Raw genomic sequence first — 23155 nt, forward strand, 5'->3', positions numbered from 1 at the left:
TTAATCATACTCAAACTCGTAACCTTGAAATAACAACACTAATATGAACCAATTTTCAAAATCCTTTACATTTTTTTTATCTCTGATTAACTGTGAACAACGATCAATTTAATGTTGGTTGTCGATTATTAATATTCTTTATTTTTTTTATCTTTTTAATTTCTAATAACTATCTTTTATGACCCATTTTCTTATGTTTTTTGGACATATTTTTTTATTTTTTTATTGATCGTTTGACTATTTTATTAACTTAATTTTTTAAGAGTTGAATCTGACGTCACCTATAGTGATCAATATGGTCTTAATTTGTTATCAAGTTAATCTTCCTTGCTTTAGATCGTCGTATTGGATTTGAATAGGCGGTTTGCATTCGTAAATAGGTTTCTCACGACACTTGACTCAGATTTTCGGTTGCCGATGGTCTTTCAGTAGTTTAATCTCCTGTTTTTCAATACAATAAGATCTATTCGTGTATATTTTTTCGAATTTTTTTGGATGTGTTAAAAGTTTTTCTTTATATGGTCATTATAAGATTTTAATGACCAATTTTGTTTGCGTAAATGATTACAAAAAAATATTGAAATTATATGTTTGGTTTACATTTATAATTATAATTTTTTTAATATAATTTTAAATATTTTACCTTCTTAATAAAATAATTTGTTTTTATTTATATAAAAGATTTAGAGAAATTAATTACAACATCCATTAATTAATTAATGCATTAAAACACATGCAACTTGGCATTAAAATATTTATTTAAGGAATATTAAATGTTTGACAACAACAAGACTGTTTCAAGTTTCAACAACCCAACGCTAATAAAGAAATTTCGAAATCAGTTTTTATTGTAAAACATGTTCTAAATGTTTTTATATTAAAAAAAAAGTCCCAAATGTGTCCAAAATTGACATTTTGGGTCAAGTTTGTGGCATATGAGAAAACCATTTCATATTTGGCAAAATTCTATCTTATGAGTAAAATATTTAACGTAGCATCAACCGATTCATGCATGGTAATATGTCCAACTCATTCTCACCAACTACATCCATCCAAAAAATTGTGTTTACTTATTCATATTCGTATAATCATTAACGGATACAATATCTTATGTTGGGGTGAACTTGAATTTATAATTTTTAAAAAAAAAATAAATTTATAAAATTCCGAAAACAGATTTTGAATTGTAATAGTTAATCACTGATATTCATCTTAATTAATTATAATAATATTTATTACGCTCATAAGTTATGATAAATACAACGTAATTAAAAATTAGATTTGTGATTTAAATTAGAGTTGAAAATTTTGTTTAACCTCGTTAAATTGTGATTAAAAATGAGTACATGGAGACGTTTTTTAAATCTATCAAAAATATTTATTTTTCTAAATATGATTTTTATTTTTATCTTTTAAAATTTAGGGTAAAGTATATAAATGATCCATCGACTACATGGTATTATTTTCTTAAGTCCCTCGACTATTAAAAGTTACAAAATGATCTTCTGATTATAGAGTGTTGCTTTGTTAAGTCTCTCGACTATTAAAAGTTATAAAATGATTACTCATCTATTTATTATGTTTCAAACTCGTCATTTTCTGTTTAAAAATGATGATATTTTAAGCTGAATGTTAATCTTTTAACTGTGATAAGATAAAATATGCTCTTAGAATCTCAAACGACTATCATATTTTAGTCATCGTGTTAATGTTCAATTTAGACAATCATAAATTTTAACAGAAAATGATAAGTTTAAAACATAATGAATAGTCGAAATATTTTTTATTTGTATCTTTTAATAGAATGATTTAATTAAACAATATCCTATAATTGGAATTTATTTACTTACTTTACCGTAAAATTTAATTGACGAAGAATTATAACAAAATGATAAATAATTTTTACGTAAATTTATTAATTATATGTTTAATTTTTAAATAATAAATTTAACTTATTCTTCTGCCTACCTATTCCCACGAATCCCTTCTCCTTCCTCTAATCTAATCTCCTCTATTTAAACGGCTGTTATCTTCCTTACTCCCCAGGAAGGTAGCTAAACGAAATCCAAAAACAAAAATAAAAATTCTTCCTTTGAGCTGATCCTTTCTCATTTCCCCTCTGAAACCAAGCGTTCATAATTTCAACAGCTTACAAATCTGTTTTTGTTGGATCATTCTTCATTTCTTAATCAATTCCTGTTGTTAACATGGCTTCAATCGCTCAAAACGGTTCTTCTTCCGAGAGCTTTTGCACCGCCGCCACCTCCAACGGAGGCGGCACCGATCCTTTGAACTGGGCCGTCGCGGCGGAGTCGCTGAAGGGGAGTCATTTGGACGAGGTGAAACGCATGGTGGCCGAGTATCGGAAGCCATCGGTGAAGCTCGGCGGTGAGACGCTGACGATTTCACAGGTCGCCGCAATAGCTTCGAGTGACTCTGGCGTCAAGGTTGAACTTTCCGACGACGCGAGGGCCGGCGTTAAGGCGAGCGCCGATTGGGTGCTCGACGGGATGAATAAAGGTATTGATAGCTATGGTGTTACCACTGGATTTGGCGCCACTTCTCATCGGAGAACTAAACAAGGCGCTGCGCTTCAAAAAGAGTTGATTCGGTGAGTTAGATTGAACTCCTTTTTAATTTCGTATACTTAATTAGCAATGCAAATATGCAACTTTGGTTTCAAACTGAGCTGAACCGCCCGTTTTGATTCAGCTCTTAACTCGTAGCATTGCTGCATGAAAGAAAGAAAAAAAAAACTTATGGTCGACGGGTTTTGTGATTTCGAGCAAACTTTTGTGCTTCCTCTGCAGGTTCTTGAATGCTGGAATTTTCGGCAATGGAACCGAGTCATGCAACACGCTCCCTCACTCAGCAACTCGGGCAGCCATGCTCGTTAGAATCAACACTCTCCTTCAGGGATACTCTGGTATTCGATTCGAGATTTTGGAAGCCATCACTAAGCTTTTAAACCGCAACATCACCCCATGTTTGCCCCTTCGTGGCACCATTACAGCATCCGGCGATCTCGTTCCGCTTTCCTACATTGCCGGATTGCTCACCGGGAGGCTGAATTCCAAGGCCGTCGGACCTGACGGAGAATCTCTTAATGCCGAGGAAGCCTTTCATGTAGCCGGTATTGATTCCGGTTTCTTCGAGTTGCAGCCTAAAGAAGGGCTGGCTCTTGTCAATGGCACTGCAGTCGGTTCTGGCTTGGCTTCCATGGTTCTTTTTGAAGCTAACATACTTGCTGTTTTGTCTGAGGTTTTGTCTGCAATTTTTGCCGAAGTAATGAACGGTAAACCCGAGTTTACGGATCATTTGACGCATAAACTGAAGCATCATCCGGGACAAATCGAGGCTGCTGCGATAATGGAACATATCCTTGAAGGGAGCTCTTATGTTAAATCAGCCAAGAAGTTGCATGAAATGGATCCATTGCAGAAACCGAAACAAGATCGGTACGCCTTACGGACTTCTCCGCAATGGCTTGGTCCACAGGTTGAAGTGATCCGATTTGCAACCAAATCGATCGAAAGAGAGATTAACTCCGTCAATGATAACCCTCTGATCGATGTTTCGAGGAACAAGGCCTTACATGGTGGCAACTTCCAAGGCACCCCAATCGGTGTCTCGATGGACAATGCTCGATTGGCTATTGCTGCTATAGGGAAGCTTATGTTCGCCCAATTCTCGGAACTGGTTAATGATTTCTACAACAATGGTCTCCCATCGAACCTCTCTGGTGGTCCGAACCCGAGTCTCGATTATGGTTTCAAGGGTGCAGAAATTGCAATGGCTTCCTATTGTTCCGAGCTCCAATACTTGGGTAATCCGGTTACGACTCATGTTCAAAGTGCCGAGCAGCACAACCAATATGTGAACTCTTTGGGGCTAATTTCATCCCGGAAAACCGCCGAAGCCATCGAAATCTTTAAGCTGATGTCGTCTACGTTTTTGGTGGCCCTTTGCCAAGCTATTGATTTGAGGCATTTAGAAGAGAACTTAAGGAACACGGTGAAGAACACGGTGAGCCAAGTAGCTAAGAAGATCCTCACGACCGGCCCCAATGGCCAGCTTCATCCTTCGCGGTTCTGCGAGAAGGACTTACTTAAAGCCGTGGATCATGAATATGTTTTTGCATACATCGATGACCCTTGCAGCGCTACGTACCCATTGATGCAAAAGCTGCGGCAAGTACTCGTCGAGCATGCATTGAGAAACGGCGACAATGAGAACGACACGAGCACATCAATATTCCAAAAGATAGAGGCTTTCGAAGAAGAATTAAAGGATGTATTGCCAAAGGAGGTCGTGAACTCGAGGGTTTCGATCGAGGACGGGAACCCGGCGGTACTGAACAAGATTGTCGGTTGCCGATCGTATCCGTTGTATAAATTTGTGAGGGAAGAGCTCGGAACCGGGCTGCTAACAGGGGAGAAAGTGAAGTCACCTGGTGAGGAATTTGATAAGGTGTTCGTTGCTATGTGCCAAGGGAAGATCATTGATCCTATGCTTGAATGTCTTAAAGAATGGAATGGTGCCCCTCTCCCGATCTGCTAGTTTTAAAATCTTTTCAATTTGGTCCTTGTAAATTTGTTATTGTTTATTTGTAAAAGAAGTTGATCATGTGAAAATATAACCTTCAAAATAATCGAATGATAATATCGAGATTTCAGTTGGAATTTTTTGAAGTTTAGGGATTAATTAGAATCTAATCGTTAGTTTAAGGATTTTTAGTGATTAGTTTTACAATTGGGTAAAGTACACAAATGTTCAACTGCCTATAGAGTATTGCTTCATTAAGTCCCTTAACTATTAGAAGTTATAAATGATTCTTCAACGATAGAATGTTGTTTTGTTAAGTCTCTCGACTATTAAAAGTTACAAATTAGTCACCCGACTATTCATTATGTTATAAATTTATCATCTTCTGTTAAAAATTGACGATTATCTAGGTTGAATATTAACATAATGACTGAGATAAGATAGTTGTTCGAGATTCTGGGATTAGATTTTATCATATCACATTTAGTAGATTAACTTTTAACTCATAATATAGTCAATTTTTTAACAAAAAATGACGAGTTTAGAACATAATGAATGGTCGAGTGATCATTTTGTTACTTTTAATAGTAGAGGGATTCAATAAAGCAACATTCTATTATCAAATGACTATTTTGTAAGTTTTAATAATCAAGGGATTTAATAAAGTAATATCTTATAGTAGGAGGGTCATTTGTGTACTTTACCCTTTACAATTTTGGTCTTTATTCAAACGCACTCAAAGACTCAGCTAGCTACCATCAATGGCAACTCCGCTACTGAAACGAATCAATCAGATCCTTTCCCAACCCAACCCTAGCTCTACCTTGCCACTTTCCTTAACCAGAGCTTTCTCTTTTTCCACCGTTCTCATCCGAGCCACTCTCTTCCCCGGCGACGCTTTCGGCCCCGAGATCGCGCAGTCCGTCAAACAGGTTTCCGCCATCTCTCTAACTTTTCTTTAATTTGCTCGCTTCGAGTTTTCAATCGGAAAGTCCCTATTTCTCTATGCTTGTATTAGTGAAGTTGAATCCTAAGAGTTAAACTATTGCTTTTTTTTAAAGGCTTTAGATTTAGGCACAAACTCAGTGATTTTAATTGATTCAGGTTTTTAGAACAGCTGAAATACCAATTGAATGGGAAGAACATTATGTTGGGGACCAAATTGATCCAAGAAATCAGAGTTTTCAAACATGGGAAAGCTTAGAATCCCTAAGAAAGAATGGTGAAGGCTTGAAAGGTCCAATGGCTACTAACATCGGTGAAGCTCATAGTCTTTGAATCTGGCTCTAAAGAAAGAGCTTCATTTCTATGCCAATCATAGTACTAAATTGCGGATGCAATTGATGGAGTTGTAGAGGTTAGGCAACAGTTGTCGTGATCGTGTTTTGTTTCCCAGAAGTAGTAATGTTTCTAGATTACGGATGCAGTTGCAATGATCTTAAAGACCGTTATGATACAGCCGTTACGTTACGTTGTGACCAAAATTTAGTACTATGATTCCAATGTCAGGCCGTGTTATAGCCTCCCGGTGTATAAGACTTGGTACAATGATGTAAATCTCATCACCATTCGTGAAAACACCGAAGGCGAGCAAAGTGGACTCGAATGTCAAGCAGGTTTGTGTTCGATCTATAGTTTATGTGCAATTTTATCGATGGAATATTAAGCCTATGTTTGGTTGCTAGGTGGTGAGAGGTATGGTTGAAAGTCTCAAGATTATCACTCGGCAGGCAAGCTTGAGGGTGGCCGAATATGCTTTTCAGTATGCTAAGACTCATGGAAGAGAACGAGTTTCTGCGATTCATAAAGCCAATATTATGCAGAAAACCGGCAGTCTTTTTCCTCAAGTTGTCGATTCAAATGCCTAGTTTTTTGTAATTTTTTCGTGTACTTGTTTATTAATTTTGGTTTTACTTGTTTTGCAGTGTTGCCGTGAGGTTGCGGAGAAATACCGGGAGATAAAGTATGAGGAAGTGGTCATTGACAATGGTTGTATGATGGTATGACAGATATCCTACAATAAGACATTACATTGGTTTCATTTTTATCCCACTTTTGATCGGAGGTGGGTGGTCGGATTTTTAATCAACTACCATATAGACACGACTTTCCGGCCTGTACTACTTCCGGGAAACTACTTCTAACGAATTACTAAATCATCTTTGATGGAAACGGAAACCGATATCTAGAACTATAACTAGTTTTCCAACTGCAGCTTGTGAAGAATCCTGCACTTTGTGATGTATTGGTGATGCCTAACCTCTATGGTGAGATTACGAGCGATCTTTGTGCCGGATTGATCTGTGGCTTGGGAATGAGTTAACACCAAGGTAAACTAAACCGAACCTTCCTAACAATCGTATGTAACAAACGTCTATATGGTTTAATAGCATTTACTTTTACAGCAGTTGCAGTAGTGGTGAGGGAGGAATAGCTCTTGCTGAAGCAGTTCATGGTTCAGCACCGGTTATCACGAGAAAGGTTTGTCATCAAATCTATCTTAAGACTTATAATTGCCTGTTCATTTCTCTCTAGAGTCATACATCTTGCATGGACAAGCAGCACTTGAGAATATTTGCATACGCATACACATACACCCATATTTCTGTTGTTACTGGCTAATTATTTACACGGCCGGAATATTTTTCAGAATCTAGCAAACCCTACTGCTTTGTTATCAAGTGCGGTTACGATGTTACGACACTTGAATCTCCATGACATGGCCGAAAGTATTCAGAATGCCGTTTGTAGCACAATTTCTGAGGTAAAATATTGAACCGCCGACCTCGGCGGCTCTTCGGCAACAGCTGATTTCACTAAGGCAATCTCCGACCACCTCTTATATATTGTTTCTTCGTACCATTTCGAATTTTGCATCCGAGTATGGGAATGAAGATATAGTCATTAAATGACAATTGATTTGAATATCTTGGAAAAAATGAGCATTCCCCGTCTCTGTCTCTTATTTTTCTTTTATGTCCTAAATGTATCCGAATATGATCATAAAAAGTATAATCTTTTAAAAGAATAGTTAGTTGCACAAATCAAATTATCTCAGTGGTTAAAAGAATTATTATTATTTTTAGAGGTCTCAGGTACTAGTATTAACGACTGTAGCAGAGTGATTGAGTGTTTATTGTTAAATGGTTGAAAATATTTGTGTCTAATACATATTTAGATATTATTGAAATAATAATAATTGCAAATATATAATATAAAGTATGAAATATACATAAAATCCTTTCAAATTTATCAAATTTCAACTGAAATCAAGAAAGGTTTTTAACGGTAAATTGCACCATTAGTCATCAACCTAATACTTGCCTCTTATTTTGGTCTTCAACTATTTTTTTTAACAAAAATATCATCAATATTATATTTTTAATATTTTAAAAAGTTGTTCCTTGAATAAAAAATCCATAGCCCATATGATTATACATTATTATAACATTCATTGAGTCAACTTGGAGATTGGTAAAAAAGGTAAATTGTTGATTCAATGATGAGCCAACAAAATAAGAGATTTTATTCCATTTGTTTTTCACTGTTTTGATGCTACGAATTTTTTACTGGCCCATAAATCTGTTCGAAAGTAGTAATTTACTGTTATGAAGTTGCTTAATCTACAATTAGACCCCTTATCTATCCTTTTTTCTCATTTAGGATAATAAAAATATTTTTAAACTCAAATTGAATTATACCACTATTTCTCAATCCATTTTTTCATGTGGTCCCTTATGTTTTCGGTTTGACCGAATTTGGTCACCAATTTAAAATTAAGGGGGAATGGTCCCTAATATTATCAATCTTATCTCCTGTTCGATTTTAGTCCCTCAACCTTGTTAGAGAATTAAACAAAAGGGATTTAAACAAAAAGAGGTTAACGAAATTAATGGGCCGAGAGACTAAAACTGAACGGATCGATAATATTATGATCTTTTTCCCTTAATTTTGAAATTAGTGACTAATTCGGTCATACTCTAAACATAGGGGACTATCTGCATAGTTTACCCTTTTTTCATTTACAATATCAAAGCTTCAAACTTTGCATTTCTTTTCAATAGACCTAACACCGCATGTCTACAAAGCACTCTTTTGCATGGTCAATGACATTCTCAAAGTACTCTCTACCATTTTATTTCATTCATAAACGTGGAGAATAGGGTTGTAAGTGGGACGAAACAATCGTGATCAGTTATTCGATATTGATTTGGTCAAAACTTAATAAATACTCGACTCGAATGAATTTGACACGACTCGAGTTGTTAACGAATCAAAGCAAACTACTTGATACTCAACTCAAAAAAACTTGCGAGCAACTCGAAAATATAATATATTAAGATTTTATTTTATTAAAAAAACTTATTAATACTATTAACATTTATGTGTTATTTTAAAAAATGCAGTATAAGATTTTCATGTATTTAAGGTTCATGTTTAAGTTCGAGTTTGAGTTTCAATCAAGTTTAAGATATTTTATTTCGAGCTTTTTCGAACTTTAATTCATGGTTTCGAGTTCGAGTCGAACTTAAAAATTTTAGGCTTGTAAATGTTCGAGTCAAATCAAGCTCAATTTTTAAGTTTTCGAGTCGAACTTAGCAATAATTTAACTCGGCTGGTCGTTTACAGACATATGTACAAGAATTTATTTACTCTCTATATGGTTCTATCCCTTGTAAAGATTCTATGAACATTCTGAATCAAAATATATTGATGGGTAAAAGTTAAAAGACCCGTCTCTATCTATCTCCCCCACAGTTCAAAAAATATCTCCAACCTTCTATTTAAATGACGGCTTAAACCCTCGTGGATTAAAAAAAACACTTTTTTCATATTTGCTTGCAGCTTATTTTAGCGGCAAATGTGGGTGGAGCAATGGGCTACAGTAGAGAAATAGCGACGCCGACGAGACGTTATATTAGCGAGGATAACAAGTACAGATCAGACGAGGCTTGCAGATCCGTCGGCAAAAAGTGCAGCCATTTGGTGAAGACACAGCGAGCCAAGTTCTACATCCTCCGCCGTTGCATCGCTATGCTTGTCTGCTGGCGTGAAACTTCCGACTCTTAGATATATGTATGTATGCATATGTATAATCTCTAGTTGTGAGGTTAAATGAAGTAGTGTTCGTTACTGAGTCTAAAGGTAAGGAATGTATATACATACAGGGACAGATCCACGTAGAGAGTGGAAGGGGCACTGGTTTAAAATTTCTGGTCTAATCACATTATAGGTCCCCGTTAGTTTAAGTTTCAATCAAATTAAGTCTTACTCTTTCAACTTTTAAGGTTTTTTTAATAGTCTGAGATTATCATAAAGGTAGTATATGTTCATAATCTTTTTTTTTGTTTTCCTTCCGGTTTCCAAGGTTTTGCCTTGACTAATCCGAACCGATCCAGATCATACACCTAGTTTTGGTGGATGAGTCTCACAACGGGGATTTTCTGTATATACAAGGACTCGATCTCGAGATTTACTTAAGTGATATCAAACTGCTTACCACTTCGACCAATCCCATTAATTAGAATTTTTTTAATCATTAACCATGCGTATATATAATACATCCGCTTTAAATTGGGACTTCTAAAGAAAATGGATAAATAGATTATACCTGGTTTAAAAATATACAGACAAATTTTAAAAAATACACTTATCTTTTTCTTTTCTTTTCTTTTCCTTTTTTTTTTGTACATGCATCAATTATATATTTGAATTTGGATTTATATCTTACGTTTAAATATAAGTAATTTAATTTTAACGATAAAATGATTTGATTATTTGATAATGTATAGATAATAGCGGGATGAATCAAGGGATGTCGGGATGCAGTCATATTTTAAAAAAATATTAAGTTCTAATATAATTTAGATATTTTTTTGTTTTTTATTGATGATCGAATTTTGTATCCTTTAAATTTAGTTCTCACACCCTAATATAAAATCATGCGTTCAACTTTGAATAATATGTCGAATTTTATTAATAGTTCATATAAGTTGTGATTTTAGCTCATGTGCTCCAATTTAGTTACTACTTTTTAAATTTTGAAATTTCAAATTTGACCCAAAAATATAAAAATAATATGACTAAATTACTTAGACTTCAAATAATTAAATTGGAGGATAAAAAGTAAATTTATAACTTATACATAATATAAGGACTAGCAATAAAATTTAACCTAACAAACTTAACATTATTTTGGTTCATGATCAAAATTTTAAAATTTTAATAAATATAAAAACTAAAAAAGATAAAGTTAAAATATAAAAATTAAATCCACAATTTACAAATACTACATTACATGGACTAATAAAACAACAAAAAATAGTCCTTATATTATGCCTTAAATTGGTTTCTTCAATAAAAATTTCATCATTTTTCTATGTTGGGTAATATATTTTAGGTGCAAAAATAAAAACAAAAAATGAGAATAATCAACAAAAAATTAGCCCCAAATTCAATTTCATAATAATTTCATTAATATTGCATGATAAAAAAATGGGTAATTACAAAGAAAAGCTATTATCAGTCACAAATATAATTTATTTTATATTTCTTTATTTACAGAAATTTATTTTTTTATTTTTTTATTTTTCAGCTGAGAGATCAAACTGTGATACTGGTCCTTTCACGGAAAGGATCTTGCTAAAGAGCATGCTACCACTTCAAACGTCACATTATTGTAGTGCATGCGGAAGGATATTTAGGACATTTTCATGGTACGAGAACACTGTTTTTTGTCGTTGTTTTCAGCATTAAATTGTTGGATAAATTATAAATATCATCATTCAATTTTTCTCACTTTTATTTTAGTCATTAACTTAACTTTTTTTTTAATGTACTCACTGAACTTTCGGGTTGCTCATATGTGACCACTCGAACATTAGATTAAAAATGGACAAGTGTCATGGCAGCCACACGTTCAGACATAATCTGTTTTTTGTTGACATAACATCCACATCATTTTCTTTTTTATTATTCCAAAGATGAAAGTTTTAAAATTTTGACATTGTCTTCTCTAACCACTCAAAATCTTAACAAACGTTTCATCGTCTCCTACAAATCAATCAGTTCAGATTTTTCTTCAATTTTACTTTAAAACTCGTGAAACTCAACCTAAAATATACCACTCATGAAACCCTAAATCACTTTGATATATAATTTTCACCATCCGATCAATGTGAACTCAAGATATACATGTTGCTTCCCCATTCTCCACCTATCCATAGTAAGGATTTGAAAGAAGACGTTCCATCGTTGAGAAATTAAAATGGAATGTGAAATTAGGGTTTTTTCATAAAAAAAATTGGGGTTTTTCATATTTTTTAAAGAGACAAATATATAATCATAACATTGTTAAGTATTTAACAATAGAATGACCAAAATAACAACTAGAAAGTTCAATGAGTAAATTGATTTTTTAAACCTTCATGACCAAAATAAAAATTTTAAACTGTAAATATTATTTTATCTTGATCCTTATGATATCATGTTGTTAACTCTATTAGTTTTCGAAGGTCACGAGAATTGAACTCATAACCTTTTCAAAAAATAATCTATTTTTGAAGGTAGCATGAATTGAACATGTGACCTAATAAAATTAATCTATATTTTTTTATAGGTTTGAGAATTTTTTTAGAAGATCGCCATTAAAAATATTAAAATTTTAGAACTAAGGATCAAAATAGAATAAAACTGATAGTTTGAGTATTGGTGCATAATATTTTAAAACTTAGGGGTTAATTCAAAATGTGGTCATAGCTTGGGGACTAATATAAAACGATTTAACATCAAGAGACTAAACTAGAATATGAGTCATAATTTGGGGGAATTCTATGCAATTATCTCAAAATTAAAATAGCAAAGGGGGGCATTGACCAATGATGACTCAACACGTGCATATTATTATCTGACAATTTGTACCCGGGCAGGCATGTTGACAATAACAACAGCTGCCCATGTTTATTTCTTATAATTGACTTTTTCCATAACGTATTTCATGTGAAAATATAATGCACGTGTATGTACCTAAATAAAGTGAAATGAAATTTAACATTTATTGCTTCAAATAAAGATCATCAACAAAAGCCTTTAAGAATAAAATAAGTATTCAAACTATATATATATATATATATATATTTACGAATAGAAACTTATAATATTTTTGATTCATCTAGATGTTTAACATTATAAATTGTTTATTTAAATGTTCGAACCATCAACAACATTAATTTTTCTTGTTAAATGACATTTGTCACAATATAATAATTTTAAATTTTTATATAAAATTCTAAAAATTTAGACAATGATAATCACAATAAATAAAGCGTGGAAGACAAGGATGATGAAAGTGGGTCAAAGCGGACAAAATTGAGAATAGTTGTGATGTTATATAGTATGAGATGACAAACCTAAGACATGTTAATTTTCACTAAATGTCTTTGTCTCACATAAAGTAGCTTTGTCTAATCAATAACTCCCACCCATATCAAAGTAAATGCTTTTTTTATTTGGGTAAACTACGCAAACGGTTACTAGTGTTTGAGTAAATTTTCGTTTTCACCACTGATGTTTCAAAAGTCACAAATCAATTATTAATATTATCGTTTGTTATAAATTGATCACTCGACATTAACAACAGTAACAGAAATCAGTGGTGGACCTTGGATTGCCATGTGTCACTTCTTTTGTCTCTCTCTTGTTTGATTCTAAACTATCATCTTCTAAAATATCATCTCCATCTCTACTCCAGTTCATATTAATATAGACTTGTTCAATTAACTAAATATTCATTAATATTTTAATATAAATTTGAAGTAGAGAGATGAATAGATAGTCACAGGAAATCAGGATCAAATATTGAATTAAATTGTTTTATTATTAAAAAAACAAGATTCTATTAAATATTTAAATCTAAAAATTAAGAAATATAAATATTCATCTGACGTTAGCTAATTAAGTTACACGTGGCCTCTCCTCTCATACAACGTGATGTTGTTCTAAATGATACTTTATATAATTAATGCAATCATGCCTTGCTGAACTAAAAATCTTAAAGCCATATGATAAAATAAAATAGATAATTTGTCCCGGAAATAAAATAAAGTCAAAAAATTGTTGTTTTGAACTCCAGGGATTAGCCAGGCAAGACTCCCTTTTGTTCAACAATTGCATAAAAGATCGCAAGTTTAAGAAAGGGTCTTTGCCATAATTGGAAAAAATATAAAAATTAACTGTAAAGGTCATCTTCATCAGCTCCACCAGCCGAAGTTGCAAAAGGATCGGATGTTGCAGCCCTGGAACCTGTTTCGGCAAACTTGAATTCACTTCCGAATCCCCTCGACTGTTGCAATGTTTGAGCAAATGCTTGGTATTTGCGGATGTCGGCATCGCTCACGCTCCTTCGAGCAAACTTCATTGATTCTTCGAAATGCGCCGCCTTGATTTCTGGCACTTCGTCCTCCACGTCTTCCTCCATAGCTTCAGGGTTCTCACTTCTTCTCCTCTCTCTCTCAATGTCCTGGAAAAACACAACGGTATCCCATGTTACGATCTTATTCTAATAGTAAATTAAACCGGGAGGAAACACGCATTGCCGTACCTTCTCGATGTTCTCTCTGATGGCATATTTACATGCACGTTGACAGATTTCGGTAATATCAGCTCCACTGAAGCCTTGAGTATATTTGGCAAGAGCTCTGAGATCAACCTCTTTTGCGAGCGGTGATTTCCTCAAACAAGCCTTAAAGATCTGATGGCGAGAATCCTCATCGGGGAGAGGGATATAGATCAACTGATCAAGACGACCCGGTCGCAACAGTGCAGGATCTATAATGTCTGGTCGATTGGTGGCTCCGATGATGAAAACAGTTTTCTTGGCAGACATGCCATCCATCTCCGTAAGAAGCTGGTTCAAAACCCTATCAGCAGCACCCCCTGCATCTCCGACACTGCTTCCTCTCTGCATCAAAAAGTATGAATCAAGAATTTTACAAAAAATCCAACACCGTGTACCACAAAGCATATATTCATTGCTAGAATAATCCGTGGGCAAAAGGCCAGAAACCGATAAATGAATAAACCTTGAGCATACCTGGGTAGCAATCGAGTCAAGTTCATCAAAAAAGAGGACACAAGGAGCAGATTGGCGAGCCTTATCAAAAATTTCACGGACATTGGCCTCGCTCTCTCCAAACCACATTGTAAGCAACTCCGGACCCTTGACACTAATGAAGTTGGCCTGACATTCATTGGCAATAGCTTTGGCCAGAAGAGTTTTTCCACATCCCGGAGGGCCATAGAATAATACTCCCTTTGATGGCGACATCCCAAACTTCTCAAACTTCTCAGGATGCTCCACCGGATATTGAACAGTCTACGTGCCACAACAAATTAATCCCAGTATTTACGAAATTTGAAAAAGATAAAAAGGACAGTGAACTAAGCAGTAACCAAAATCAGTGAACAGTATTACCTCTTGAAGCTCTCTTTTAACATTCTCGAGACCTCCGATATCTTCCCAACTGACATTGGGCACTTCAACAACCTGATCAGGTGAAAGGAAAAAACATATTAATAACCAAATTAAACCGAAAAGATCATAATTGATAGCGAAACATATTCATTATAATTACTGTTTCACGCAGAGCCGATGGATTGCTTGTTCCGAGAGCAGTGGCAAAGTGCTCATTTGAAACTGCCATAGAGTTTAATATCTCAGCGTCTATTGAATCATCTTCCAAGTCAATCACATCCATCTTCTCTCGGATGCACTGTAATGCCGCCTCAGTACAGAGAGCTGCAAGATCAGCGCCGACATAACCATGGGTTTCCTTTGAAATTTTTTCTAAATCAACCTGCATTGTGTTGGGAAATTTAATTAGATTCAATACTTGTTTAGACAGAAAAAAATGGTACAAGATCTTTGAGGAAAGAAAATAAGTTACGATTTTTGACATTACATCTTCAGCCAGCTTCATGTTCTTTGTGTGGATACGAAGCACCTCAAGACGGCCAACTTCATCGGGGACACCAATATCAATCTCCCTATCGAATCTTCCAAACCTTCTGAGAGCTGGATCAATGCTATTGGGACGGTTTGTGGCTCCAATAACAATAACATGAGCACGGGATTTAAGCCCATCCATCAGGGTCAAGAGCTGAGAGACAATCCTCCTCTCGACTTCACCATTTGTCTTCTCTCGTTTGGGAGCAATTGAATCAATTTCATCAATGAAGATAATGGATGGTGCATTCTTCTCTGCTTCTTCAAATGCTTTTCTGAGATTGCTTTCACTCTCTCCAGCTAATTTTGACATGATCTCTGGTCCATTGATGCAGAAAAAGAAAGCACCGGTTTCATTAGCAACAGCACGGGCAATCAAAGTCTTTCCAGATCCAGGAGGTCCGTAAAGCAAAATTCCTTTAGGTGGCTTCACACCAATCGACTTAAAGAGCTGTGGATGCCTCAACGGAAGCTCCACTAATTCACGGATCTGTGCCATCTGTTTTCTCACTCCACCAACATCATCATAACCTACCTCATCTAATCTATTCTCATCCTCCCTCTTAACAGATTCTCCCTCACAGAATATCTCTGTGTCTGGTGCAACTACACAGTACTCAGCAGGGTCGGTTTCAATAACCTTGAATTCCACACTTCTCATTCCACCTCTGGCAAGGAAGAAATCACCCTTCCTCACTGGGCGGTAGGCTTCCAGAAAGTATGCTGTAAATGCAAAACTAATGTAATCAGTATTTACAGTCAAACATTATATGTAATTTAACATCAAACCAAATCCTCAATAAGATTAATTATTGAGTCACCAAGGATGCATGTGTAATGATATGAGTCCACATGGATGTATAGATCAATCGATACAAAGCAAGTGAAAAGAAAGTAACACTCAACAAAGGCAGTTTATAAAATGACCTTTTAACATCATACATACACATAAAGAGAAAGAAAGGCAAACTCCTTAAATGCTTGAGGCCGAGAATAATTGCCTTCGCAGCATACAAGTGTACTCGATGATGTGAAAAAAACACACTTGGTAGGCTAATTTATGTTATTCAATGAACCAATGGACTTTGATCAATTAAAATAATCAAAGAAACTATTTTACCCTTTAACTGCTGAGATCACCAAAACTACCATTAATAAATCACAAAAGACAAATCCATATATAAGTCGGGAATAAAGCATAAAGACTAAACTCACGTTTAAGGTAAGCATCGAAGAGATTTCCAGTGACCCCTTCAATAGTATCATCCACGGGCAAGATGTGCACCCTTTTCCCATACTTAACATCAGGACACTGATGCACAGAGACAACATCACCGAGCCTAACCCTCAAGTTTGACCTGACAACTTTATTCATTCTGATCTTCGGTTCATCACATGTTTCATCGGCGAGAGCAATGCAGATAGTATCTTTCCTCTTCTTTCCCTATGGACCGAAATCAAACATAAACGACAGTGGTTGCAAGTTATTTATAAGCTTAAATACATTGAACTTCTTAAATTCAAACACAAAAAATTGCAATTCCAATAACACAAACTAGAGAAACAATATTGACCACCCAGCAACATAATCAAAATTCCAATCTACAGCAAGAGAAACCCAATCCGGATGTCAATTACAAGACAACATAAAAAGCCAATGAGACTCATAATTGGCCAAACAAAACCCCAAAATCTAAAACAAAACAAATAATTAGCATAAAAAATCTCCATTAACCAAATAATAATAACAAAAACAACCTACAATAAACTCTCATCATGAATCCAACCTAGCGCAAGAGAGACCCAAATCGATTATCAATTCAAAACAACATAGAAAGCCCGTGAGAATAATCACATGAAACCACGACAAACATAAACAAATATCCATTAAACAAACAAAACAAAAGAACCCAAATCCTAAAATGGAAACCTTGATGAGGATAGTGTCACCGCGAAACAGCTGGAGCTTTTCCATGGTATTGGGATGAATAGCAACAACGGAGTTATCATCGTTGACTGCCTCATCGACAACGAGCCGATTCGGTGCCTTCTTTCTTTCCAGATCGCAGTACTGAAATCCCTCTTAGTCCCTTTCCTGAAAAAACAAAATCGAAATCAGATTATGGAAATCTAAAACAAACCCATTGAAGAAAAAGGGGGAAAAGGAGATCTGAGTGTTTACGAGTCGGATGATTCAGCTTGGTTTGACATAGTTTTGGTTGATCGAAGAACAGAGAAGCACAAAGAATAAATTGGCTTTGGGTGTTTGAACAATGCGCGGGATCTGAAGAAGGGGGCGTTGGGTTACTTAAACAAGGAGGAAGAGTTGTTATTAAGGATGAAACTAGAGGAAGCTCCGTGCCTTGTTCGGAAAGAGAAGTATTGGTTTTTTTTTCATAATACTATTTAGAATTAAATAATTAAATAAAAATTTAGATACTAAAATATTTAAAAAAATATGTTATACAATAAACTTTAGGGTAAAGTAGGATGTGCAAAACTAGATATTAGATAAGATCTGATTTGATATGAAAATTTAGATATCTGAAAATTTCGGATATCTAAAATAGTTATTTGTATTTGATTCGAAAAAATCAAATATCTCAAATTCGAGTATCTGATTTTTCTGATCAAATATCCGAATCCGGGTATAAAATTTAATATGACAAAAAATTTAATTTTAAAATTTTAAATTTTGTGATTTAATGGTATATATTTGATACTTCTACTATTATATATATATATATTTATTTAATTATTACACACAATAAATAATTAAATACTCTAATTTTTATTGAGTTAGAGTTTTAATGAGTTAGAGTTTTAATGGGTTAGTGGGTTACTTGTTTATTAAGCTAAATGTATCTAAAATTCAGAAAAAATCAACGGATCAGATTGATCGATTCGATCTTTTTGCACATCCCTAGGGTAAAGTATACAAGTGTTCTCCGATTATAGAGTTTTACTTTGTTGAATCACTAGACCATTAAAAATTATAAAGTGATCATTTGATTATTGGATGCTTATTTGTTTAGTCCTTTGACTATTAAAAGTTAACAAATTGTTATATGACTATTTATATGTTCCAAACTCGTCATTTTTCGTTAAAAAATTGACGGGAGTCTGAGATGGACGTTAATCTACTAATTAGAATATGATAAAATCATATTTTAATGATGTCTATTGGCATCACCATTGCTTTTAAAGCACTAACTCGAAATCATTATTTCAAGTACTAACTCAACGACACAATATAAATAGAGACTTAATTAACAAAATACAACTCAAACAGTTATAGGATCATATTTTTATCATATCCAAGTGAGTAAATTAACATCCAACTCAAACGAACATAATATTTTAATATAAAATGATGAGTTTTGAACGTATGAATAGTCGAGTGATTATTTTGTAACTTTTAATAGTCGGTGACTCAACAAAGTAACATTTTATAGTTAATGCACCATTTCTATAGTTTACCCTAAACTTTAATATAAATATGTAGTTTGTCTAAGAATAAACTCGGCTCTCCTCTTCCTCTCGTCGTCGCGCAAAAAGAATGATGCTCCTCTCACCTTTTCTCTGCAAGCTCAAATGATTGAAGGAATGATTGTTATTTTTAAAAGTTTTGAGTTTGAGCACCAACGATCGCAACATAAATAATTGAACATCTATTATCAAATGATCGAGAGTATTTAGAATAAATACTACTTTGTAATCATCATAATTTAATAAAAATAATAATTTGAATCTAATATAATAAAAAACAAAATTAAAGGAGAATTATTTATATTGTTTAACACGACTAATCAAAATTTAGAACAAATCCTTCAAATAGTCTTAATGGTTAAAGAAATTTGTTCTTATAGAGATTTTAAATTCGAGCAATTACGTCTACGCGATATGTGTCCATTATCCCAAACTATTAAAACATTGAATCATATTAATAATTTGGATCATAATTAAAGGACGTCTAACATAATTAACCCAATAAATTTGATTCTCCCGATCGTGGCCTCAGGAGTTTGCCGATTCTTAGCTCTAAGCCACGTGTATCAAGACAACGTCAAAATAAACAAAAATAAAACAAGTTAATTCATTTTTTTTCTTTTTAATCTCATCATCATTGTTTGATTATAATTTAATAATCTTAGTTATAGAGAATTGATAGTGTCATCGGAACTTCAAGAATCACTAGTGTCGGAATTTTAACATCTATTCCGATTGATTGATTCAGTTGTTTCCAATCCAAAATGTTTAAGAATTTCAGGAAAGGAGGACAACGGAAGCATACTAAAACGGACGCACCCGTGAATGGATCCGGTACACTCGGATCAGGTCAAATACCGAGCCCCCGTGACCCGCTACCGAGCCTCCCTCCGATGACGAAGGTGGAACCCCTGCCGTTATTCAAAGACGTCCCCAAATCAGAGAGGCAGACTCTGTTCTTACGGAAATTACAGATTTGTTGCTTCCAGTTCGATTTCACGGACTCCTTGAAATCTGTACGGCAGAAGGAGATCAAGCGGCAGACGTTGCTGGAACTCATCGATTTCATCCAGTCCGGGACGGGAAAGATCGCCGACGTGTGTCTCGGAGAGATGATCAAGATGGTGAGAGTCAACATTTTCCGATCCCTTCCGCCGGGGTATCACGAGACCACCGGACCGGAAGGCGGCGATCCCGAAGACGAGGAGAACTATTCGGAACCGGCATGGCAGCATTTGCAGATCGTTTACGAGCTCCTCCTGAGGTACATCGTCTCCTCCGATACAGAAACCAGGTCCGCCAAGCGATACATCGATCACACCTTCGTCTTAAAGCTGCTCGATCTGTTCGATTCCGAAGATTCGAGGGAAAGAGAGTACATAAAAATGGTTCTCCATCGGATTTACGGTAAATTCGTGGTGCATCGTCCGTGTATCAGGAAAGGCATAAACAACATATTCTATAGGTTCATATACGAAACCGAGAGCACTGTGGCGTCGGTGAGCTTCTCGAGATCCTCGGAAGTATCATCAATGGCTTCACGGTGCCGATCAAAGAAGAATACAGGCTGTTCCTCACGAAAACATTGATCCCTCTACATAAGCTGAAGCAGCTCTCGCTTTATCATCAACAGTTATCTTATTGTATCGTCCAATTTGTTGATAAGGATTATAAGCTGGCCGATGTAGTTGTTAGAGGGTTGCTGAAGTATTGGCCATTGGTTAATTGTCAGAAGGAGGTTCTCTTCCTCGGCGAACTCGAGGAAGTTCTCGAAGCCATGCAGTTCGCCGAGTTCCAGCGATGTACGGTTCCTCTCTTCCGACGGGGTTGCACGTTGTGTTAATAGCCCCAATTTTCAGGTAACGTTGTGTTAATATCTTTGTAGATATGTTTAAAGGTGAGTATTAGATGGAATCGATAACCTTAAGAATTTCGTTAATAAAGTTGATGAATCATATTTTATACTTAAAATTTATTTAAAATATTTTAAAATTAAATTTATAAAATTGTAGAGTTATTTAAATTTATATTTAAGTAAATATTTAGGGTAAAGTACACAAATGTTCATCTGACTCTTGGTACTATTTTATTAAGTTACTCTATTATTAGAAGTTACGAAATGATTCTCAGACTATAAAATGATTTTTTATTGAATCTATAGATTATTAAAAATTATAAAACGGTCACTCGACTATTTATTATGTTCCAAACTCATATCTTTTGTTAAAAATTGGACGATATTCTGAGCTGAGTGTTAACCTATTGATTATGATATTATAAAATTTGTTCTTAGAATTTCAAACGATTAACATATTTCAGTCATCATGTTAACGTCCAGCTTAAACAACCGTAAATCTTTTAATAGAAAAGGACGAGTTTGGAACATAATGAATAGTCGAGTGATTATTTTATAACTTTTAATAGTTGAAGGACTTGACAAAACAACATTCTATAATCAGAAGATCATTTTATAATTTTTAATAGTCAAATAACTTAATAAAATAATATTTTATAATCAGAAAAACATTTGTGTACTTTACCCAAATATTTATATGTTATAGTAGTAAATTTTAATTTAAATAATTTTATATAATATATATATATATTTCATATGTATTTCTTGAAAACGCATTATTAATTATTAAAAATTTAAATTTTATTTAAATTTTTTCTTATCAAATCAAATTTAAAAATTATAAATCGAGTTAAATATTTTAACGTCGAATCGAAATATTGAAATTCTTTCTTGTGGAGTCTAATTTTGTTTTCATCCAGCTACGCTTGTTTGAATGTGGCCCTACTAGGTGAGGGTTTTGTGTTGCAGGTGGCGGAACGAGCACTTTTCTTCTGGAACAGCGAGCACATCGTGGGATTAATCTCGCAGAACCGGAAGGTGGTGTTGCCGATCATGTTCGAGGCGTTGGAGAAGAACATCCGAGGTCATTGGAATCCAGAAGTTCACGGGTTGACCATCGATGTGCGCAAGATGTTCGCGGAAATGGACCCCGTGTTAGTCGACGAGTGCGAGAGGCAGCTCGAAGAGAAAGCGGCCAGAGCCGACGAGATGGAAGAGCAGCGTGAAATGGCATGGAAGAAGCTGGAAGAAGAGGCGGCTAAGAAAGGCGGAGGAGGCTAAACGATTCGCAGTCTGCTATTCCCTTCTCAGTTTTGATGGTATGCTACGTTTTCTTTTTCTCTTCGTCACTATTCTTTTCAGAATTTTATATATTCTTTTTGTCGGATTTCGATCGTAGAAGATGATCGGAGACGGCGGGGGGAAGGTAATTAAGAATGCCTGGAATTTGTTAGTTACAGGCTGCTAATCCTTGAGGAACAACTTGTATCTTTTTCTTCTTCTTTGCAAATTCAATTATGTTTGATTTACATATTGGAACAAGAGTTTAGGATATGATTCTTTAAAGACTAAAAATTGACACACATTTTCCTTGTTAATGTATATAATAACCTAAGCCGCCCTTCTCAAAAAGTACAGAGGTCCTATGCTAGTTTTTTTAAAATAAAACTCTGAAAATATTTTATAATAAGATTAAATTATAAAATATTAAAGATTATCGTATTACGAGTGTTTTCTATAAAATAATATTTTTCAAACATATAAAACTAAGAGAAACAAAACAACTCTATGATTGTGATATTATTTGAAAGATGTCATCCTTTAAATGTTCTTAGAATCATAATATTTTTCTAAAGCGTGACTTCTTCAAATTTTGAAGCCATGTGAAGTATCACATGCCACACTTGTTGATGGACGAACCTGAACCTATGCTATTTTCATATTTATTAAAATTATCTTTGTTTATCATTTATGTTTGACACATATCTAAACATGAATTAATATATATATATATATATTAATTTGAGGTAAGTACAAGATATTATCTATTCAAATATAACTATTAATCATTTGATATTAAATACTCACACTCGTAATACTCAGAGTACTTGAACCCGAAACCTTTGCATTCATGTTAAAATATATACATCTTTTAATATACTTACACACATATATAATTATATATAATATGTTAAAATAGTGAAAATTTTGGGATGATATACTATTCACATTCATGTTCACAAAATAAATAAATATAATGGAGA

General features: G+C 34.3%; 1 protein-coding gene, 1 long non-coding RNA gene and 3 pseudogenes across 2 annotated transcripts; 4 read left to right on the forward strand and 1 right to left on the reverse strand.

Moving 5' to 3' along the window:
- Nucleotides 1–2082: 2082 nt before the first annotated feature.
- LOC120173194 (phenylalanine ammonia-lyase-like) lies at nucleotides 2083–4682 on the forward strand. The gene is made up of 2 exons (XM_039180437.1): nucleotides 2083–2611; nucleotides 2811–4682. The coding sequence occupies exons 1-2, from the start codon at nucleotides 2208–2210 to the stop codon at nucleotides 4558–4560; spliced, it is 2154 nt and encodes a 717-aa protein (XP_039036368.1). The 5' UTR covers nucleotides 2083–2207; the 3' UTR covers nucleotides 4561–4682.
- Nucleotides 4683–5256: 574 nt separating this feature from the next.
- Nucleotides 5257–5915, forward strand: LOC120173195 (annotated as a pseudogene).
- A 550-nt stretch (nucleotides 5916–6465) lies between these two features.
- Nucleotides 6466–7447, forward strand: LOC120173196. The gene is made up of 4 exons (XR_005521031.1): nucleotides 6466–6545; nucleotides 6761–6875; nucleotides 6954–7026; nucleotides 7196–7447. It is a non-coding gene; the product is annotated as an uncharacterized LOC120173196 (long non-coding RNA).
- Nucleotides 7448–13771: 6324 nt separating this feature from the next.
- Nucleotides 13772–17773, reverse strand: LOC120173193 (annotated as a pseudogene).
- A 1957-nt stretch (nucleotides 17774–19730) lies between these two features.
- LOC120173064 lies at nucleotides 19731–22331 on the forward strand (annotated as a pseudogene).
- Nucleotides 22332–23155: the final 824 nt, after the last annotated feature.

The sequence above is a fragment of the Hibiscus syriacus genome, unplaced genomic scaffold, assembly GCF_006381635.1.
Source record: "Hibiscus syriacus cultivar Baekdansim isolate YM2019G1 unplaced genomic scaffold, ASM638163v2 tig00111941_pilon, whole genome shotgun sequence".
Lineage (NCBI taxonomy): Eukaryota > Viridiplantae > Streptophyta > Magnoliopsida > Malvales > Malvaceae > Hibiscus > Hibiscus syriacus.

Coding starts and splice junctions, on each gene's coding strand:
- LOC120173194 (XM_039180437.1), top strand. CDS start 2,208: ATGGCTTCAATCGCTCAAAACGGTTCTTCTTCCGAGAGCTTTTGCACC. Junction 2,612..2,810: donor CTTCAAAAAGAGTTGATTCG/GTGAGTTAGATT, acceptor CTTCCTCTGCAG/GTTCTTGAATGCTGGAATTT.